General features: G+C 47.3%; 1 protein-coding gene and 1 long non-coding RNA gene across 3 annotated transcripts in view; one reads left to right on the plus strand and one right to left on the minus strand.

The window, feature by feature from the left end:
* The window catches only part of LOC129704178 (uncharacterized), an 87,465-nt gene that overhangs the window by 28,900 nt on the left and 38,827 nt on the right, over positions 1 to 19,738 (plus strand). The gene's annotated exons all lie outside the window — the stretch shown is intronic.
* Positions 1,324 to 19,241, minus strand: LOC129704176 (fibroblast growth factor 8-like). 2 transcript variants are annotated; one of them, XM_055647105.1, is made up of 5 exons: positions 18,533 to 19,241; positions 18,372 to 18,408; positions 15,915 to 16,059; positions 6,487 to 6,593; positions 1,324 to 4,019 (listed from the first exon to the last, which is right to left on the minus strand). In XM_055647105.1, exons 1-5 carry the CDS (start codon positions 18,562 to 18,564, stop codon positions 3,738 to 3,740), a joined length of 603 nt encoding a protein of 200 aa, XP_055503080.1. In that variant the 5' UTR covers positions 18,565 to 19,241; the 3' UTR covers positions 1,324 to 3,737. The 2 variants fall into 2 exon arrangements, with proteins under 2 accessions (XP_055503080.1, XP_055503079.1); XM_055647104.1 differs by having other exon boundaries at positions 15,915 to 16,092; positions 18,533 to 19,240.

Here is a 19,738-nt window from a genome sequence, read left to right on the forward strand (position 1 = left end):
TGTTGTGGCGATTTGCATTGAGAATGCTTGGTACATTTGCTGAGTACATATATGTTTAATTGAGGTGATTTTTGATCCATTTATGGTATTTTCTATCTATAAAAGAATCTTGATTTGATGAACCATTGGATAATTACAAAGACAAATATAGTTTGAAGCTTCATGCCTGGTAATATTTAACTGACAACTTGACCTTGTTGAAATCAAATATTTAAAATGCTCCAAAATTATCAATAGAAGGGCATTGATGGTCAGGTCCCCCTATGTTAATAAAACTCAGCTTCAATTGCCTCTGCCTCTGATACAATGTTCTCATGGTTTGAACTGAACACACTAGGTTAAGTACAAATTGTGATATATATAATCCAGGTCAGATAGTTCCCCAGACCCCAGACTCAAAAGAGGAATCGTGAAGCAGTCCAGTGCCACGTATCCCGAGAGAAATTGGAACCTGTATAAGGTTAGGCACAGTTGTAATGCCAATTATCACCCTTGTGTGAACCAGCAATGTAAGAATGATGACTTTCGCAAGTTAATAGCTGCCTGCAAACAATTGTTAGGTTACATCTCAGACAGAACTTTCAAGAGTGCTGGCTACACCCAGATGCACAAATGTAAGGAACAAAACCACTCAGGGAGACTTGCACAGTTTCCACCTGGGGAAGGGACAATTGGAGATATTAAGTACATCCGTACCTCTGTTCAATAGCTTGGTGAGGTGCAGATTAAAGCTCCCATTACATTGTCCCATCAAATACTCCCAGGAAATATGGATTTGGTACAGAGTAAAATTCCCTGTATAAAGACCTATCAATCACAGCCATGACAGGAGAGCATAGGCTAGATATAGTGTAAAACTCCCCGTGCACACTCCCATTAAATACTCCCAGTGCAGGAACAGTATGAGTTAAACGTGAATTCTCCCGTGTACCCAACATTGATAGTACTCCACTCTGAACTTGTATACATTTCAGGCGTATGTTCATAGATGACACAAGAGACTGCAGATGCTGGAACCTTGAGTAAAACAACAGAGTGCTGGAGGAACTCAGCGAGTCAGACAGCATTTGTCGATGGAATGGATAGTTGATGTTTCTGGTCAGGACCATTATTCAGACTGATGAAAGGTCTCGACCTGAAACGTTTGTCCATTCACTTCAGTATCGCTGCCTGACCCACTGAGTTCCTCCAGCATTCTGGTTTTATCTGTAAGTGTTACTAATGATTCCATGGAAGGTTGTAGCAAAATGCAACATTTCACCCCCCGTGTATTGAAAGAAGTGTTGAGATGGGTAACGACAAAAAGAAGGCAACTTCAAACAGTGTTGTAAAGTGTAGGATTTATACACAGAGCCAGACAGCAGATCAGCTGTCATGGTCAAAGTCACCAGTTAGAAATATATTCAATTTAGCTGCATTTTTTTATTCTCAGTAATTATGCCTTTCTGATTCTCTATCTATCTGATATGTGCATCTATCTGGAGGAAAATTTTAACTCTTCATTTTTATGTGTAAACATAAATTTAAGTATAATATGCTCACGATTTTCCTAATGTGAAAAGGAAAAATTTCCCAACTTTTTAAACTAGTTTTATAGTGTTTATGCATCTATTTTTCTGACTCAATTTCTCTCTACCTAACCGTCTGCCTATCTATCTATCTATCCACCCGCCCCATTAGGATAGTTGCATTTATCTTTATACACAGTAATCTGCCCTTTTCTATTGCTTTGTGTCTCTATGTCACAATTTTTAATGTATCATTTTCTAAAGAGTGATTTTGCAACGTATATTGTCAGCGATAACTGTTAACAATTTCTCAAATGAGGATCCAGGTGAAAGAATGTAATTATTACATTCAGATGTAATAAGATTCCAAAATGGTTGTTTCCGTGGTCACAAGAGACTGCAGATGATGGAATCTGGAGCAAAAAAACAAACTATTGGAAGAGCTCAGTGGGTCCGGCAGCATCTGTGGAGGGAAGTGGACAGTTGGTTCAGCTCAAACGTTTCATCTGGACTGATGGTGTAGAGGGGCAAGGCCAGTATAACGAAGCAAGTGGCAAGAGTTGGCAAATGCTAGATGGATCCAGGTGAGAAGTGATTGATTAACAGATGGAGTTAGGGGGGGGAGGGAAGGGTAGAGATAGCGACAGAGGCTGGGAGGTGATAAGTAAAGCTAACAAAGGGCTGTAGAGGAAGGAATCTAATAAGAAAGGAAGAGTGGAACCAAATAAGGGAAGGATGTGTGCTGGTCGGAAGAGTGGGGGAGAGCATGGGGACCCAGTGAGAGAGGTTTATGGGTGATGGGAAGATGGGGTTGGTGTGGAAAGGGAAAGAAACTAGTTTTAGTGGGCTGGGTCAGATTGGAAATAGGTGAGCATGGGTAGGTCAGAATGAGAGAGAAAGGAATTGAGTGGGTGATCTGAAACTGAAGAATCCACTGTTTGAGCGATTGAGTTGTAGACTATCATGGCAGAATAAGAGGGTGTTGTCCATCTAGTTTGTGTTTGGCCTCATCTTGGCAGTGCAGGAGGCTGAGGAAGAAGATTCCCTCTTCTGGGAATGGGAAGAGAGATTAAAATAGTTTGCAAGGAGGAGCTCCAGATGCCACGGGTGTTAATAGTCATAGAGTCTCACAGGCCAGAGGGCCCAACTTGCCCATTCCGACCAAGATGCCCCATCTACGCTGGTCCCATCTGCCCGCATTTGACCCCGATCCCTCTAAACCTCTCCTATCAATGTACCTGTTAATGTATTGGCAGTGATGGCTTTGGATACATTAAGCAACCTTTCCCGTCCCTAACGCTCCTTAACCTCTTTCTTCCTTTCACTTGTTCTCTTTATTTTCTTGTGTTAAGTCTCTACCCCTCTGTTTCATTCTCCTTTCCCCCTCTCTCCCTCGGGTTTCCTCTCTGGGCTGTGTCAGTTATTCTGTAACGATGGGCACGTGAGTGTCACTCGGAGAATAATCCCCGGCACATCCTTTGTTACAGCGAACATCACACAGAAATTGCTTTCTGTAAACTAGTACAAATTTAATACAGTTACTAAATAAATATTCTCACCATTAAAAAATATCTTACACAATTCTTCAAAAAAGAGAAAAGAATATAAAAATGGTGCCAGTCTCTTGGCAGTGATACAGTGTTTTACTGGGGAAAAAATAGGTAATAAAGAAAATTAAGAGAGTATCAGGAAGAAAAAGTCAGGTGGGACTGTAATCCTTTGCTGCACCTGATCTCTGCTGAGATTCAGTAGATGGAGTTGCACAGTGAATGACTGATAGCAGCATCCAGGGAGAGTGTTAGGTGGAGAATGACCTGCGCTCTGGTAGATTCTTGGCGTTTCACTCCCCTGGATGTCAATCTTAAGAGTTCCCAAAACAGCATCCGAAGAGAATGTGAGCAATCTCTCTTTTGCTCTTCTCCTTCCAATGTCTAATTAACTCATTATATACATACACCATTATCCTAACTCAGGTGAGCATGGGGCAGCTTGGGCTGATGGCTCGGAGTCCAGAGTTTCTTTTACCCCAATCAGAATCCAATTTGTGCCCCAGTCCTTTCCTTGCTGAATTCTTTTTACCAGCTACCCCCTCGTCAGGTCACATTGGGTCACGTGGCGTAGAAAAATAAAGCCTCTTGTTCATTTATCTTTTTTAAAAAAGGGGCTAAAGTCCTGTATTGTTGGTTGTAATTATTGGAGCGAGGTTATGGTTGAGGTGGGTGGCTGCTTCTATCGAGGCCTGGAGTGTCGGGTGCGTTTAGTCCTGGTGGAGAATGGGTAGTTGATGAACTCAAAGTGTCTGTGGTTGTCTTGCGTGGACAGGTGGCCCTTGGGCAACCTCTTCATGAAGTGCACCTCCCTCTGATGCTGCCGGGTCTTCGACCCTTTCCTGGGTCTTCCTTTGCGGGTGAAGCCCATGAACCAGCCTTCGTACTTGGCGTTCTGCAGTGCCGTGTAGTTATTCTCCAGGACAATCTCGGTGAAAACGCAATCCTTGCTCTTCCCACTTCGCTGTGTAAAGAGGAGAACAGCCTCAGATTAGTTTCACGGTGAGTCAACTCCAGCCGCATTTCCAACAATAAACAGAATATGCTGAGATCTCACTCAGTGGGTCAGGCAGCATCGGTGGAACACGGAACAGAGTTAATGTTTCAGATGTCAACAATGTGGGGTTCCTCCGGGTGCTCTTGTTTCCTCCCACATCCCAAAGACGTGCGGGGATGTAAGTTAATTGGCCTCTGTAAACTGCCCCTAGTGTGTAGGGAGTGCATGGAAAATTGGGAGAACATAGATCTAGTGTGAACGGGTGATCAATGGTCACTGCGGACTCAGTGGACTGAAGAATCTGCTTTCATGTTGTATCTCCAAACTAAAAAACTCTCCAGCTCCCAGCATTCAATGCAAATAGCCAGCTCTCCAAATACTTAACACTGCACCAAATCTACACATGGGGCTATTCATAGCTTATCCTTGGATCGAAGCAGCTGTCACCTTACATAAAATGTTAATCATTATTTCCTGTTACGATGTACCTAAAATTCGATTTAAAAAAAAAAGAATTATCCTTTCAAAAAATATTTGGACATATTTGAAAAGAAAGGTTGAGAGAGGGATATGGGCCAGAGCTGGTAAATGGGGGACAGAATGCAAACTTGGTTCTCATTGTCAGGGTGGGCCGAAAAGCCAACTCCATGCTGCACAGCCTCGTGACTTTATGCAGGGCTGCAGGAGAAGGGTGCCACTTATCCATTGGCAGCGAACATCGAATCACAGCCTAAATTTCCAGTGGCACCAGTGTCCCTGCAAATTATTTTCCCTCGAGACCACTACCCATTTCCCTTTTCATTGACTACTTCCACCAAGCCGTACGCTTTGCATAATATGCTTTCCCTACATAAATAACTAATTGTATTGTAAGGAGAGGCTGAGACTGATCTGTATATACAGAAGTCTAATCATCCCACTGTCAGAATTATAGCAAATAATGATGTGAAGACACAACAGACTGCAGATGCTGGAATCTTGAGCAAAAAGACTAAGTGCAGGTGGAACTCAATGGGTCAGGCAGCCTCTGTGGAGGGAAAGAAAAGACGATGTTTCTGCAGTCCAGATGAAACTTCCACTGTCCATTCCCTCCACAGATGTTGCCTGGCCTGTCGAGTTCCTCTCGTTTGTTTGTGCTCCAGATCTAGAGTCTCTTGTCCCTCCTCTCAGATTTAAATTGGTATTTCAATAACACAGGAGTTCAGAAGGGGGAGCTGATCGAGGAACAGCGTACTATAAGAGGAACATATTTTCCCTCTGTTTTAACACATATTTGTTAGTAAATTAAGGTGGTCATACAGCAGGGGAGACAAAGCAATTGTCTGAAGAAAGGTCCCAACCCAAAACGTCGACTGTCCATTCATTCCACAGATGCTGCCTGCCCCACTGAGTTCCCCCTACACTTTGCGCTTTGCTTACGATTCTAGCATCTGTAGTTCCTTGTGACTCCAATTGTTTAAAGTGTTGAAACCTGGGCAATGGTAAGGGAAGGCAAAACCCTAGTGCTGCTTTCTGTCCAACCATTAAGCAGTGCCGTGTGGAGTGTTCATGCAGAGCAAGCTATTTAAGTCAAACACACCTCCCCCCCATGCTCCTTGGAATAACCATTCCTCCTCCTCCAACCTTCCTCCTACCCCTCACCAAGTCCCCCGATCTCTCATCCGCCTCACTGTTTCTCTTTGTTTCCTCTGCTAATTAACCTCTCCAATTCATTAGTACGGTGACTGTCTGAATTGCCATTCTCCGATTTGCTCCATTTCTGCCAGCCATCCACTCTCCCGTTGGTGAAAGCACGTACGACCAGATTCAGGACAGCATCTTCCCCGCTGTTGTTAGGCTACTGAATGGTCCTCCCATAAGCTAGGCTGTAAAGGGACCCGATCTTCCACCTACCTCATCGCAAATCTTAGACTTTTTCTCTTTAATGCTGTGCCACCATATTCTGCACTCTGATATTTTTCTCTTTGCACTACCTGTTGTACTCGTATATAGAGTGATTTGACCGGATAACACGCAAACAAAGCTTCTCACTGTATCTTGGCGCAATAACAAACCAATAACAATACCTCCCAATTTCTCCACCTCCCTCTCCACAAGCAGTCACTGCTCGCCCCATCCCTTCTGCTATCACTGTTCCTGATTCTTCAGCTCTGCAGTTGCTTTGTACAGTATCAACAAGTGGCGCACTAATTATCATCACCGGTTCATCACAGTTCTAATTATTATCACTGGTTCATCGCTTCCATTGGATTAAAAATGCCATGTAAATGTTAATGATGATTGGTCATGGGCTATTTAAGGTATCCGTCTCCCCCCCATTTTGCTCTCTGCCACTTTTCCAAACGTTTGCTCTGTTCCTCCTCAATCTCCCTGCCCCATGCTCCGCACTCCCATCCACTCGCCCGTCGGCAGTAACTCCCACATTGAGCCTTACCTTTCCGATCAGCTTTCCTCGCTTGTTCATGCAAATGTAAAACCCAGACTCAGCACCTTTGATGCGGACTCTGCTTCCGAACGTGTCCGTCTCTACGATCAGTTTAGCTGTAAGCAAAAACCACACAGAATGACCACCTGAGCGGATAGTCCTACTATATTCAAATCCTGCTGCAGAAGAGAGCACGAGCTAGTTCACATAGCAGGTATCCTCAAACACAGTGCAGGGACAGCATGAATCCAACACAGAGTGCAGCTCCCTCTACACCATCACATCATACACTCCCTGGATCAGACACAGACTGAAGCTCCCCCTTACACTGCCCCATCACACTCCCGGGGTCAGACATAGAACACTTGTTTCCACCCAAGTGTTTTATACGGAGCCATTCAATAAACCGAGTGGTGCTCTGCTTTCTTCCATCCCCCCCAAGTAGTTGACTATCCACGGGTGACTCCATGGGTTGCATTTGTTCTTTATGAGCTGGGTTGTATTGATGGCCAATTATAAAACTATGAACAGAAGACAAAAAAGTGCTGGACACAAAGACATCAGAGGCCAGGCAGTATCTCTGGAAAACATGGATAGGTGACGTTTTGGGTCGGGACATTTGGACTGATGAATCTCAAGAAGCGTCCCAACTTGAAACATCATCTCCCCATGTTCTTCGTAGATGCTGCCTGACCCACTGAGTTACTCCAGCACTTTGTGCCCTTTTTTTTAGTAAACCAGCACCTGCAGTCCCTTGTGTCTTCTTTCAACCATGAAGGTGACATGGTTGGGATTAGTCCTGTCCTCACCTGATACATAGTTACGCGACCCCCGAGCAGTGGTGGAGGACGGTTCGATTTTATCATTTAAAAATAAATTGGATAGGTATATGGATGGGAAAGGAATGGAGGGTTATGGTCTGTGCAGGTACATGGGACTGGGGGAGAATAAGTGTTTGGCACGGACTAGAATGGCCGAGATGGCCTGTTTCCGTGCTGTAATTGTTATATGGTTATATGCCGAACCTCAACTAGTCAGGTCTGCACGCTCTGGCTGGGGATCTTCTCCTGCCGACTCAAGATGCTGAGTTCTCCATGACTGACATCCTGGGGTTGTGCGGAGGGAGGGTGTGTTAATCAGCAGGAGATGTTGCCTTTCAAATGAGCTGTTAAATTCAAGCTCAGCTTTCAACCTGTCAGGTAGATGTGAAATTACTATGTAAGTGCAGGAGAGCTTGCCTCTGCACCCCAACCACTGTTTATCTTTCAACTAACATCACCGTAACAGATTATCTGATCGTTATCGGGCTGCTGTATGTGGGGGATGCTGTATATGAGCAACCTGTATGCTACATTATAAGTGACTGTACTTCATAACATATTTTAGAACGTCAAAGAGGTAGATATTGACCCGTACTTCACAGGTACTGACCTCCCCACCATTGAATGGATCTACAGAAGGAGCTGCCTCTAAAAGACAGCTAATATCATCAAGGACCTTCACCGCCCTGCCCACTCTCTCATCTAGCCGCTACCATTAGGAAGAAGGTACAGGAGACTGAAAACCGTGACCTCCAGGTTCAAGAACAGCTTCTTCCCAGCAACTATTAGGTCTTGAACACAGCACAACACTAATCTCGGCATCTATGATCAACTATGCTGTTCTATGTATAGAATATACATTACAGCGATCAAGGTATCAGTAGCAAATGAGCTAAGGTAGTAAATCAAAGAACGACCCTGCCTGTAATTTGTCAAGCCGTGCTCCTGAAATAAAAGCTTTTGCAAATGGGAGCCCATGTTCTTAAATAATAGCAGAAAGATCCCACAGTTATAGACTCATAGAGTATCATAGAGCCATACAGCGTGGAAACAGCCCCTTCGGCCCAACTTGCCCATGCCGACCAAGGTGCCCCATCTACGCTGTTCCACCTGCAAGGGTTTGGCTCATATCCTTTTAAACCTTTCCTAGCCAAGAACCTGTTTAAATGCCTTTTAAATGCTGTTCTAGTGCCAGGTTGTACAAACATAGAGAAACATAGAAAATAGGAGCAGGAGGAGGCCATTCGGCCCTTCGAGCCAGCACCGTCATTAATTGTGAGCACGGCTTATCATCCCCAATCAATAACCCGTGCCTGCCTTCTCCCCATATCCCTTGATTCCACTAGCCCCTAGAGATTCACTGTGATGGGTGTTTGTGTAAATTGTGTTTGTTGTGTGTCTTGGCACTTTTCTTGTTGTATGACTGCAGAAATCAAATTTTGTTTGAACTTCATTTGAGGTTCAAATGACAATAAATAAATTGTATTTTATATCCCTTGATTCCACTAACCCCTAGAGCTCTATCTGACTCTCTCGTACATCCATCCAGTGATTTGGCCTCCACTGCCTTCTGTGGCAAGGAATTCCACAAATTCACAACTCTCTGGTTGAAACCATTTTTTCTCACCTCAGTCTTAAATGGCCTCCCCTTTATTCTAAAACTGTGGCCCCTGGTTCTGGACTCTCCCGACATTGGGAACATTTTTTCCTGCATCTAGCTTGTCCAGTCCTTTTATAATTTTATATGTTTCTATAAGATGCCCTCTCATCCCTCCAGTGAATACAAGCCTAGTCTTTTCAATCTTTCCCCATATGACAGTCCCGCCATCCCAGGGATCAATCTTGTGAATCTGCCCCAATCACAAGGATGTCATTCCTCAAATTAGGAGACCAAAACTGTACGCAATACTCCAGATGTGGTCTCACCAGAGCCCTATACAACCGCAGAAGGTGTACTCTTCCCCCTGAGTACTTTGCTGAGCATCAGCTGGACACCAGACATTGGTAGATCCACTCTGAGTATCTCCTCACATTTCAAAACATTTATGTTGTGTTCACACTGCATTCACACTTTTGGTGAGCAGCAGTTAATCGTTCCCCTACGTGCTCTGACACCAGCATGGGAACAGCATCTGTATTTACCTTGCAATCATAATGCAATTGTGGAGGGGCCCTGTTATGTACCATGCTAGTGTTATAGCACAAATGCAGCTCATCAGTTCACTATCTGTGGGCATGTGCTGTGACTCCTTCTGTGTCAATGCCTCATAATATTCAATACACTCCTCCAAAGATGCTGCCTGACACTGAGTTTTTAAGAAGGAACTGCAGATGCTGGAAAATTGAAGTTACGGAAAAATGCTGGAGAAACTCAGCGGGTGCAGCAGCATCTATGGAGCGAAGGAGATAGGCAACTTTTCGGGCCGAAACCCTTCCTCAGACTGCCTGACACTGAGTTTCTCCAGCACTTTGCTTTTTGCTCCAGCTTTCAGCATCTGCAGTTCCTCATGTCTCCCGATAGTATTCTATTTGAATGTGAATACTTATAACTAGGAATTGATCCCCGTAACCAATAATTCTGAGAAAATCAGTTTTAATCCCACCGCAACGATTCAATAAATGCAATTTGCAGAGTTAATCTGGGAAATAATCACAGAAGCTGCTGAACGGCTGCTTAAATCCCAATTGCTTCAACAGTCAAGTTGAAGGTACAGAATCCCAACCTTGCGAACCCATGCATCCAATGCTCTCTGAAAAAGGCTTAGTACCACTGACTCACACTACGCAATAAATCAAAGCACACACACGTTACATGGTGCCCTCAGAGAATCAGCTGCTTCCATGGCAGTGACCATTCTTAGATGCCGTGCTGTACAACCACTAAAATCCTGCAGCGTTAACTTTTCTTCAGTTACCAAGCTTAATTTCTGGTTTTGAAATCCCCTTTAAATAATAATGTAGCATAGTCATAGAGTTATGCAGCACGGAACTAGGCCCTTCAGTCCGTGCCGACCAAGATGCCCCATCTATGCTAGTTCCATTTGTCAGCATTTGGTCCAAATGTCTCTAAATATTTCCTATCCATGTACCTGTCCAAATGTTGTTTTAGTACCTTCCTTGGCAGCTCATTCCATATACTCACCACCCTCTGTGTGAAAAAGTTGCCGCTCAGTTTCCTATTAAATCTTTCCCGTCACAACTTAAACCGATGTCCTGTGGTTCTTGATTCACCTACCCTGGGTAAAGCCTCAAGTAACTCATGTTAGCTCCCCTTCATCTCTGATTCCTTCTTAGCTCAGAAGTACCAGTTGTATACTTGGTATCTCTGCCAGAGCATTAAGAATCCTTCCCATTACAATGCCAGTTGCTAGGAGCACGTGAATCAAATTTCCAACAAGCCCACTCGACCACAATCAATTATACAAAGAAAAGAACATATGAGGATGCAAAGTGGCTGCAATGGAGTTAAATGATTAACTGAGGTGGGAACAGTGGGAGGAAATTAGCAATTATTCACTTTAGTATGAAGAATGGAAAATATAAGGAGGAGAGACCACTAAATGTTGATATTTTAGAGGATATGGGTGTTCTTATACAAGGATCACAAAAACTTAACATGTAGCTGCAGAGAGCAATTAAGAAAGCAAATGGTACGTTAGCCTTTATAACAAGGAGGTTGGAATACATCAGTAAAGGAGGCTTGCTGTAATTATATGGTGCTTTGGTGGAATCACACCTGTTACAGGTTTGGTGACCTTGCTGAAGGAAGAATATACTTGCCTTGAAGGAGATGTAACAATGGTTCTTTCATTCCTTGGGATGAGGGGAGACTGAATGGAATGGCTCATGGTCAGAGAGTTGGAATAAACAGGTTGTCTTGGAGACTCAAGAATCTGCAGATGCTGGAATCGTGAGCAAAATGCAAAATGCTGGTGGAACTCAGGGGCCAGGCAAGGGGGAGTGGACAGACCCCTCTGTTTCGGGTGGGGACCCTTCTTCACACTGATAGAGTGGGGGGTGTGGGGGAGAAGACTGGAAAAGAGCCACAAATCCTGACAAATGATACGTGTCGCCTTGAATGATGGATAACAATCTATTGAATTATTTATTATTATTATATTTTAGGTGTTATTACCTTGTTTATGGGCCAGTTATGCTGCTGCAAGTAAGAATTTAATTGTTCCGATGTCCATACATTTAACAATTATTCACTCTTATGCCCCTGTTCCACTTGGGAAACCTGAACGGAAACCTCTGGAGACTTTGCGCCCCACCCAAGGTTTCCGTGCGGTTCCTGGAGGTTGCAGGTGGTTGCCGGAGGTTGCATGTTGTGGAAGCAGGTAGGGAGACTGACAAAAACCTCCGGGAACCGCACGGAAACCTTGGGTGGGGCGCAAAGTCTCCAGAGGTTTCCGTGGGACAGGGGCATTCGCTCTTAGATCTGGCTCAATGGCCACGAGGCTGCTCCTCCCTCTTGTGTTGTGGTTGACCATAAGGACATAAGGAATGAAAGCTGTAGCATGATTCACCCCCTCATGCCCGTTTTACCATTCAGTTAAGATAGATGATGGCCGATCTTTTACACTGGTGCCAGTTTCGTGCACTTGCTGCAATATATTTGTTGAATTTCACTTTATTTCCCGGTATAATGGCTCGAATCTCACTCTGTACATGACATATATTAACTTATTTTTACAACTATCAAACCTGTTATAGCCATTTCTTGATGTTTGTTTGGTAAATTATTCTCATGTTATACCTTTCCTCTCCTAGTCAATTGATTGGGATTCTTGTGTCTATTTACTTGAGTTTGACGATTGTATTCATAGAAAATAGGTGCAGGAGGAGGCCATTCGGCCCTTCGAGCCAGCACCGCCATTCATTGTGATCATGGCTGATCGTCCCGTATCAATAACCCGTGCCTGCCTTCTCCCCATATCCCTTGACTCCACTAGCCCCTAGAGCTCTATCTAACTCGCTCTTAAATCCATCCAGTGATTTGACCTCCACTGCCCTGTGTGGCAGGGAATTCCACAAATTCACAGCTCTCTGAGTGAAAAAGTTTTTTCTCACCTCAGTCTTAAATGACCTCCCCTTTATTCTAAGACTGTTTCGTGTTTAGTATGGATCTTTTCACTCCACTTCGGTACAGGTGACAATAATATACCCAAACCTAGTGACATTTGAACATTCTCCGATCCCCAGGCTAACTGTCTTATTTGACAACATTACATGGCGCAAATCTGAAACTAACTTTAACTCTTTGTGTTGATCGAAAATGTAACTCTTATTCTTGCTATAAAAATTCCAACATATTCGAAGCACTGAAGTCAGACGTCGGGTCCCGGCCCAAAACGTCACCTATCCACGTTCTCCAGAGATGCTGCCCCCCTGACCCGCTGAGTTACTCCAGCACTTTATGTCCTTTTGAGTAAACCAGCACCTGCAGTTCCTTGTATCTACATGAGAATCACTGTTCCCTTATTAACTAACCATCTCTCGTCGCATAGTGCCTCGTTCCTTCCTCCATAAACTGATCTGGAAACCATCTCTTTCGCGTTTTATGAATTTGTTTTATGGTGCAAACATCCCAGTGCCTTAGGAATCGGTGAAATGTTAAGACCATAAGACATAGGAGCAGAATCAGGCCATTCGGCCCATCGAGTTCTCCCCCATTCAATCATTGGCTGATCTATATTTCCCTCTCAATCCTATTCTCCTGCTAAAGGACACCATTACAAATCAAGAACCTTTAAAAATACTCAATGACGGCCTCCACCGTGGTCAGTGAATGACTATACATGATTACAATCAAGCCGTCCACAGTGTACAGATACGGGATAAAGGGAATAACGTTTAGTGCAAGATAAACTCCAGTAAAGTCCGATTAAAGATAGTCAGAGGGTCTCCAGATAGGAGGTCTGGACCGCTCTCTAGTTGGTGATAGGATGGTCCAGTTGCCTGATGAACAGATAGGAAAGTGGAGGCGAGGGCACGGTTTGGATGGGCATTGAATGATAGGGCGGGCTGGAGGGGCCGAACGGCCGAGCGTTCTTGCACATGATGAAATGTCTGACCTAAACCATACAAATAATCATCGCCACCACCTGTGGAAGCTATCGATGCCGTCCGCTGATTAATTCCGCCCAAGCAGAATCTATCGATGCGTTCGGCAGCAAGGGGCTTGGAGTATCGATTATGGGGCTGTCGCCGGATTCACAGAGTCGGCGCGGAAGGAGGGGCAACGAGATTGTTGGAAAAACAGGAGGCAGGTTTTGCAACCACATACATTCACGACGGACTTCGGGGAATGAGCGATTCGGTGCAAAATATTCAGTTCAGAAAGGCTTTAAGTCTTTGAGCTGTACAACACGAAACAGGGTAGAGAAAAAAAATGCTGGTGTAACTCAACGGCACAGGCAGCAACTCTGGAGAGAAGGAATCGGTGGCGTTTTTTGCACGAGACCCTTCGGCCCACCTTGTCCATGCCGACAAATTTGGCATATTGGGCTGGTCCCATTTGTCTGTATTTGGACCCTATCTAAACCCTTCCTATCCATATATCTGTGTCAGATAAATGTCTTTTGATAGTCGGGGTTGTGTCCGCTTCTACGACTTAATAACAGTGACCATAAACTAAACTAGAACGGAAAAAAGCTGCAGTAACTCAGCCGCTCAAGACAGCAGTCGCACCACAGACGCTGCCCGACCCGCTGACTTCATCCAGCACTCTGTGTTCTGCGCAAGATCCCAGCATCTGAAGCCTCTTTTGTGTGTTGGATCTGCATTCTCCAGCTTCCTCTGGGAATGCCGTCCAAATACGGACAGCTCCCGGAGTGGAAAAGTCCACCCCACCCCACAGGGCGTAACCCTGTGCCCTCTAGTTTAAGAATTCTCGAGGAGAAAGACTGTGAGCGTTCATTTTATCCACACCCCTCGTGATCGTGTACACCTCAACAAGGTAGACGATGCCCCTGGGCGCTAGCGTTGTAACGGCACCTCCAACATGAAATGCAACATTTCGGTGTAAAGGGGGAATGTGTGGAAAGGAACTGCAGATGCGGGTTTAAACCGAAGACAGACACAAAATGCTGGAGTAACTCAGCGGGGCAGACAGCATCTCTGGAGGGAAGGAATGGGTGACTTTTCAGGTCGAGAACCATCTTCACACCGAGTCTCAACCCGAAACGTTTAATATAAAGCCCCCGTCCCACTTAGGAAACCTGAACGGAAACCTCTGGAGACTTTGCGCCCCACCCAAGGTTTCCGTGCGGTTCCCGGGGGTTGCAGGTGGTTGCCGGAGGTTCCAGGTAGTGGAAGCAGGTATGGAGGCTGACAAAAACCTCCGGGAACCGCACAGAAACCTTAGGTAGGGCGCAAAGTCTCCAGAGGTTTCCGTTCAGGTTTCCTAAGTGGGACAGGGGCAGAGATGCTGCCTGTCCCGCTGGGTTACTCCAGCATGTTAGGCCCAAGTGAATTCCTTTCTCTCCTACAAACTCTCCAGCGAAGAGGGAAACCCTGATGAAACCAAGTGTTCAAGAAGGAACTGCAGATGCTGGAAAATCGAAGGTACACAAAAATGCTGGAGAAACTCAGCGGGTGCAGCAGCATCTATGGAGCAAAGGAAATAGGCAACGTTTCGGGACGAAACGTTGCCTATTTCCTTCGCTCCATAGATGCTGGCTGCATTTCTCCAGCATTTTTTTGTACCTCCTGATGAAACCAAACAAACACACTACTGCTGTTGACGCCTTGATTTATTTTCGAGAAAGCACAACATTGCTGGAGGAACTCAGCGATCCAGGCAGCATCCGGGAAGGGAAGGGACATACGGCGATTCCCTTTGGAGTCTGAAGAAGGGTCCCGACCCGGAACGCCATCTGTACACCCCCTCTCCAGATGCTGCCCGACCCGCTGAGTTCCTCCACCACTTTGTTTTTTTTTGCTTAAGATTCCAGATTCTGCAGTTCCTCGCGTCTTGATTTAGGGTTTTTTTTAAAGTTGAATGTCACGTGTACCCAAGATACAGTGAGAAGCTTTTGTTGCGTGCTTAACGAACCGATTTTGTTAGGATTTTAAATTCCCTACCCCTGACTCGCCCCGAACTGCGTGTTGCTGGAAATGAACCAGAGAGGGACATGGAGCCGCACCGCGCGCAAACAGGCCATTCGGCCCAATTCGTCCATGCCCACCCAGATCCCCTCCAGTTGAAAGGAGCTCCGCATTCCCCGTTCCCCACGCCCCTCTCCGGGATGTTACTGACCTGTTGGTGCACGTCCCCCCCCCCCCCCCCCCCAATCCCCATCTCGCTCGTTCTCTTTCTATTCTCATCCTCTCTCTCCCCTTCGTGCCCCCTCCCTTCCTCCCGGTGTCTCTCCCTCTCCCTCCATTCCCCTCCGACCTCCGCAGAACCTCCCTTATATCATTCTCTGCGGAGTCACTCGTCCCCTTCCCTGCACCTCTTCCTGCCACCTCATCCCCCCACCCTGTCCTCACCACCCCCCCCCCCCCCCCCCCCCCACTCCCACCCGGCCCTCGACCCCCCATTGCCTCCCGACCTCGCACCCTCCGGTCCTGCTGCTCCCTGACCCCCCCCCGCCTCTTGCCCTCGCTTACCGTACTTGTCGCCGTCCTCCGCCTTGGCGTTGATCCTCTTGCCCAGCACCTGGACGTGTTTGCCGCTAGTGCGGCTGTAGAGTTGGTAAATACGGATTAGCTTCCTGCTGAGGCGGTCCGTCTGCCTGGTTTGTTCCCTGACGTGCTGTGTAAAATTAGGCGGTGACTGATAGGTTACCTTTAAAGAAAATACAATATACAATACATATAGACATTAAACAATGACAGATACAGACAGCCGCCTTCACATCGAGGCACCGCCTGCAGGGGATCCACATAATATGTTTATTTAAAAAAAGTCTAATCAATTAACAGAAGCCTCAGCCCAAGAATCGTCTCGCTTCCAGGAGGCCGGCTTGTTGAAATCACTTAATGAAAGAACCAAAGAGGAGTGAATCCGTCGCGAATACCCCGGCCCCCTCCCCCAGGGATAGTCCGCTGGCCATCTCCCCAGGGATTCACCCCCCCAGCTTCTTATCCCAGTGCTATTCCCGCTCCCGATTCTTCCAGTGATCTCTCCCAACCGCGATTTATTTACCAGTGAATTCCCCATGTGCTTTCCCATCCAATCATCTCTCCCGTGATTTCCAGCCCCCCCCCCCCCCATGTGATCCCTCATCCCCAGTGATTTATATCCCCAGTAATTTTTCGCCCAGTTACCAATTCTCCGATTATTTATTTCCCTGGTGATTTCTCTCTCCCCAGTGATTTCTCTCCCTGGTGATTTCTCTCTCCCAGTGATTTCTCTCCTTGGTGATTTCTCTCCCTGGTGATTTCTTTCTCCCAGTGTTTTTTCTCCTTGGTGATTTCTCCCGCGGTGATTTCTCTCTCCCAGTGATTTCTCCCCCGGTGATTTCTCTCCCCCAGTGATTTCTCTCCTCCCCCGGTGATTTCTCTCCCAGTGATTTCTCTCCCTGGCGATTTCTCCTGCGGTGATTTCTCTCCCCCGGTGATTTCTCTCCCCAGTGATTTCTCTCCCAGTGATTTCTCTCCCCGATGAGACCCCCCTGACGGTTGTCCAAAGTTTCCTTTCTCCACATGCTTTTATTCGTGCTATTTATGAATATATTTTCAGTAACTGAGTTCCTGGGGCGGGGGCAGGAGCGCGGAGAGGAGCTGTTGCCGGACTGTGGGAGGGGAATGAGGGCTAGATGGCTTGAGGCGTCCTGACATCCCCGTCCCTTCAATTACAGCCAGCCTTATCCCAAACTTCACCACAATGCCATCAGATTATACCGCGGGCCGCTAATGGGATAAACATGTGCAGGGGCCGGGTCGGGAGCAGGCAGCTTCGCGCCGGTCTTTCCTGCTGCTCACGTTCAATCTGTCCACTCCGCCCGCCCGCCCGCCCGCCCCGGTTCACCTCTTCATTCCCCCGTCTGATTCCTTCATTCTGTCGCTCTGCCGGGAACCTGCCCCCCCAACCCCCTCTCTCTCCTTCCACTTGCCTCTTTTATTCCCTTTCCTCCTCTCCTTTAATCTGTTGCGCTCTCCGTTTCCATCTCATTTACTCTGCCGCTCTGTTGTGGCCCGCTCACTCTCACGCACTCACTCACTCTCTCTCCTTGTCTGTTTTATTCTCCGTTCTCACACCCAGTCTCAATCCGCTCTCGTTTCTCCTCTCTCTACTATGTTGTCATCTTGCCCCTCTCTCTCTCTCTCTCTCTCTCTCTCTCTCTCTCTCTCTCTCTCTCTCTCTCTCTCTCTCTCTCTCTCTCTCTCTCTCTCTCTCTCTCTCTCTCTCTCTCTCTCTCTCTCTCTCTCTCTCTCTTAATCTCTCTCAATCTCAATCTCACTCTCACCCTCTCTCTGTCTCTCAATCTCACTCTCACCCTCTCTGTCTCTGTCTTCTCTTCCTCCCTCTCTCACACTCTCTCCCTCTCTCCCCTCGCCTGCGCATTCCTCCTCTCCCTAACACACACGTTCTCAGCCTGTTTTCTCCTTCCCCTTCTCTCCGGGATTCTTCAATCACGACCTGTCTCCCGTCCCGACCCCGATCCTCAAAACGGGACGTGCGTCAGTGAATTACCGAATCACCCTCTGCCGGAGACAGAGGGCTAGCGCTCCACAGAGAGGGGAGTGGGGGGGGGGGGGGGGGGGGGGGGAGATATATATATATATATATATATATATATATAGAGAGAGAGAGAGCGAGGTGCTAAACTCTGAAGAAGGGTCTCGACCCGACTCGTCGCCTGTCGCCCCCCCCCAGACGCTGCCTGAGCCGCCGAGGGAGAGGTAGTTGTCAGGAGTTTTCCTCCAGCACTTTAGTTGCGAGTTTCCGATTCCCGATCCTGAACAAACATTCATGACAACTACCGCTCCCAGCCACAAACCCCGTTTTCACATGCTTGCTACCTCTCGGGAGAGAAGACGCTTTAAATCCACACGGCAACAACACAACCAGGATAAACCACTTTAAAAAAATTAAAAGTTTTTTTTAAATTCGGTACCAACCTGCGCTTGAAAGCAGAAGGCGAGTAACTGCAGGCATCTGTAAGGAGGAGACAGGGTTAGCGAGGCGGGCTGAGCCGTTCTTCCCCCCCACAACATAAATACTTTTACACACAACATCATAACACATGTCAAAGCACAAGCCCATCGGCGGGGAGACTCACAGGTAGCTCAGACGCGTGGACAGGAGACGCATCCTGAATTCTGCGGGTGCCGCAGCGAGCGGTGTTGGGAAACTGCGGACTGTGCTCCGGTAAATCCGCAATAGGTCGGGCGGCCCTCCGGTGTAATCCACGGGGAGGTTTGCGTGAGCGGGAAGGGAGAGCTGTCAGCTTCCCGGACGCCCGTCGCCGGCTCCAGCCAATGTCACGCTGTGTGTAACGAGGAGAGTTGAAACTTGCTTGCGTGTGCGAGAGGTCGGATCCAAGCGACCGGCGAGGACTAAGCGCTCTGTGCTCTCAGCTCTCTCTCTCTCTCTCGCTCTCCTCCCTCTCAGTCTCCGCTATTTCCCACCGAACGGGATGGAGCGGCGAGTCACTGGACTGTGTCGCGGTGGGCGATCGCCGGGTCGGGATAGTCTGCACAGGTTTGCCGCAGTCGCCGATCTCTCCTCGAATACCGTTCCCTCGGACTAGATATAGATGTATCGTCTGCAGCCGGCCTCGGGAGGTTTGGACTCGTTCGTCCCAAGTGAGATTCCCAAATGGATCTGAACGCTTCCCCCTCGCTCTCTCTATCTCTCTCTCCCTCTCTCTCTCTCTCTCTCTCACACACACACACAGACAGCCCGGAGGTGGGATCCCCTCCTGTGTCTCTCCTCCCTCTCCCTCTCCTGTGTCGGACTGCTTATGGCTCGGGCTAAAAACGGGCGCAAAGGACCTGCCCCCTCTGCCCAGAACAATGGTTAAATAGAGGGCGCACACCTGTCTGTCTATCCCCCCCCCCCCCCCCCCCCCCCCCCCCCCTCCCACCCTGCCTCCTCTCCCGTGCCGGGCAATTACATGACGGGGCGGTGTGTGGGGGGGGGGGGGGGGAGGGGAGGGGAAGATAGGATGCACAGACGGCGGACTATTTGATAACTAGTAATAATCCAAGGAATCTCAGCCGTGTGAGTTATGCCAACGAGGAATACTCGAGGAGACCAGATAGCAGTATATAACACCGTGAGAGGCATAGCTGGGGTAGACAGTCAGCATCTTTTTTCCCCCCTCCAGGGTGTAAATGTCAAAGACTAGAGGGCGTAGCTTTAAGGTGAGAGGGGCAAAGTTTCAAGGAGACGTGCGAGACAAGTTTTTTTTTTTACAAGTGGGTGCCTGGAACCCGCTGCCAGGGGGTGGTGGTGGAGAGAGATGCGATAATGGCGTTGAAGA

Source organism: Leucoraja erinacea, chromosome 15 (genome assembly GCF_028641065.1).
Source record: "Leucoraja erinacea ecotype New England chromosome 15, Leri_hhj_1, whole genome shotgun sequence".
NCBI lineage: Eukaryota > Metazoa > Chordata > Chondrichthyes > Rajiformes > Rajidae > Leucoraja > Leucoraja erinaceus.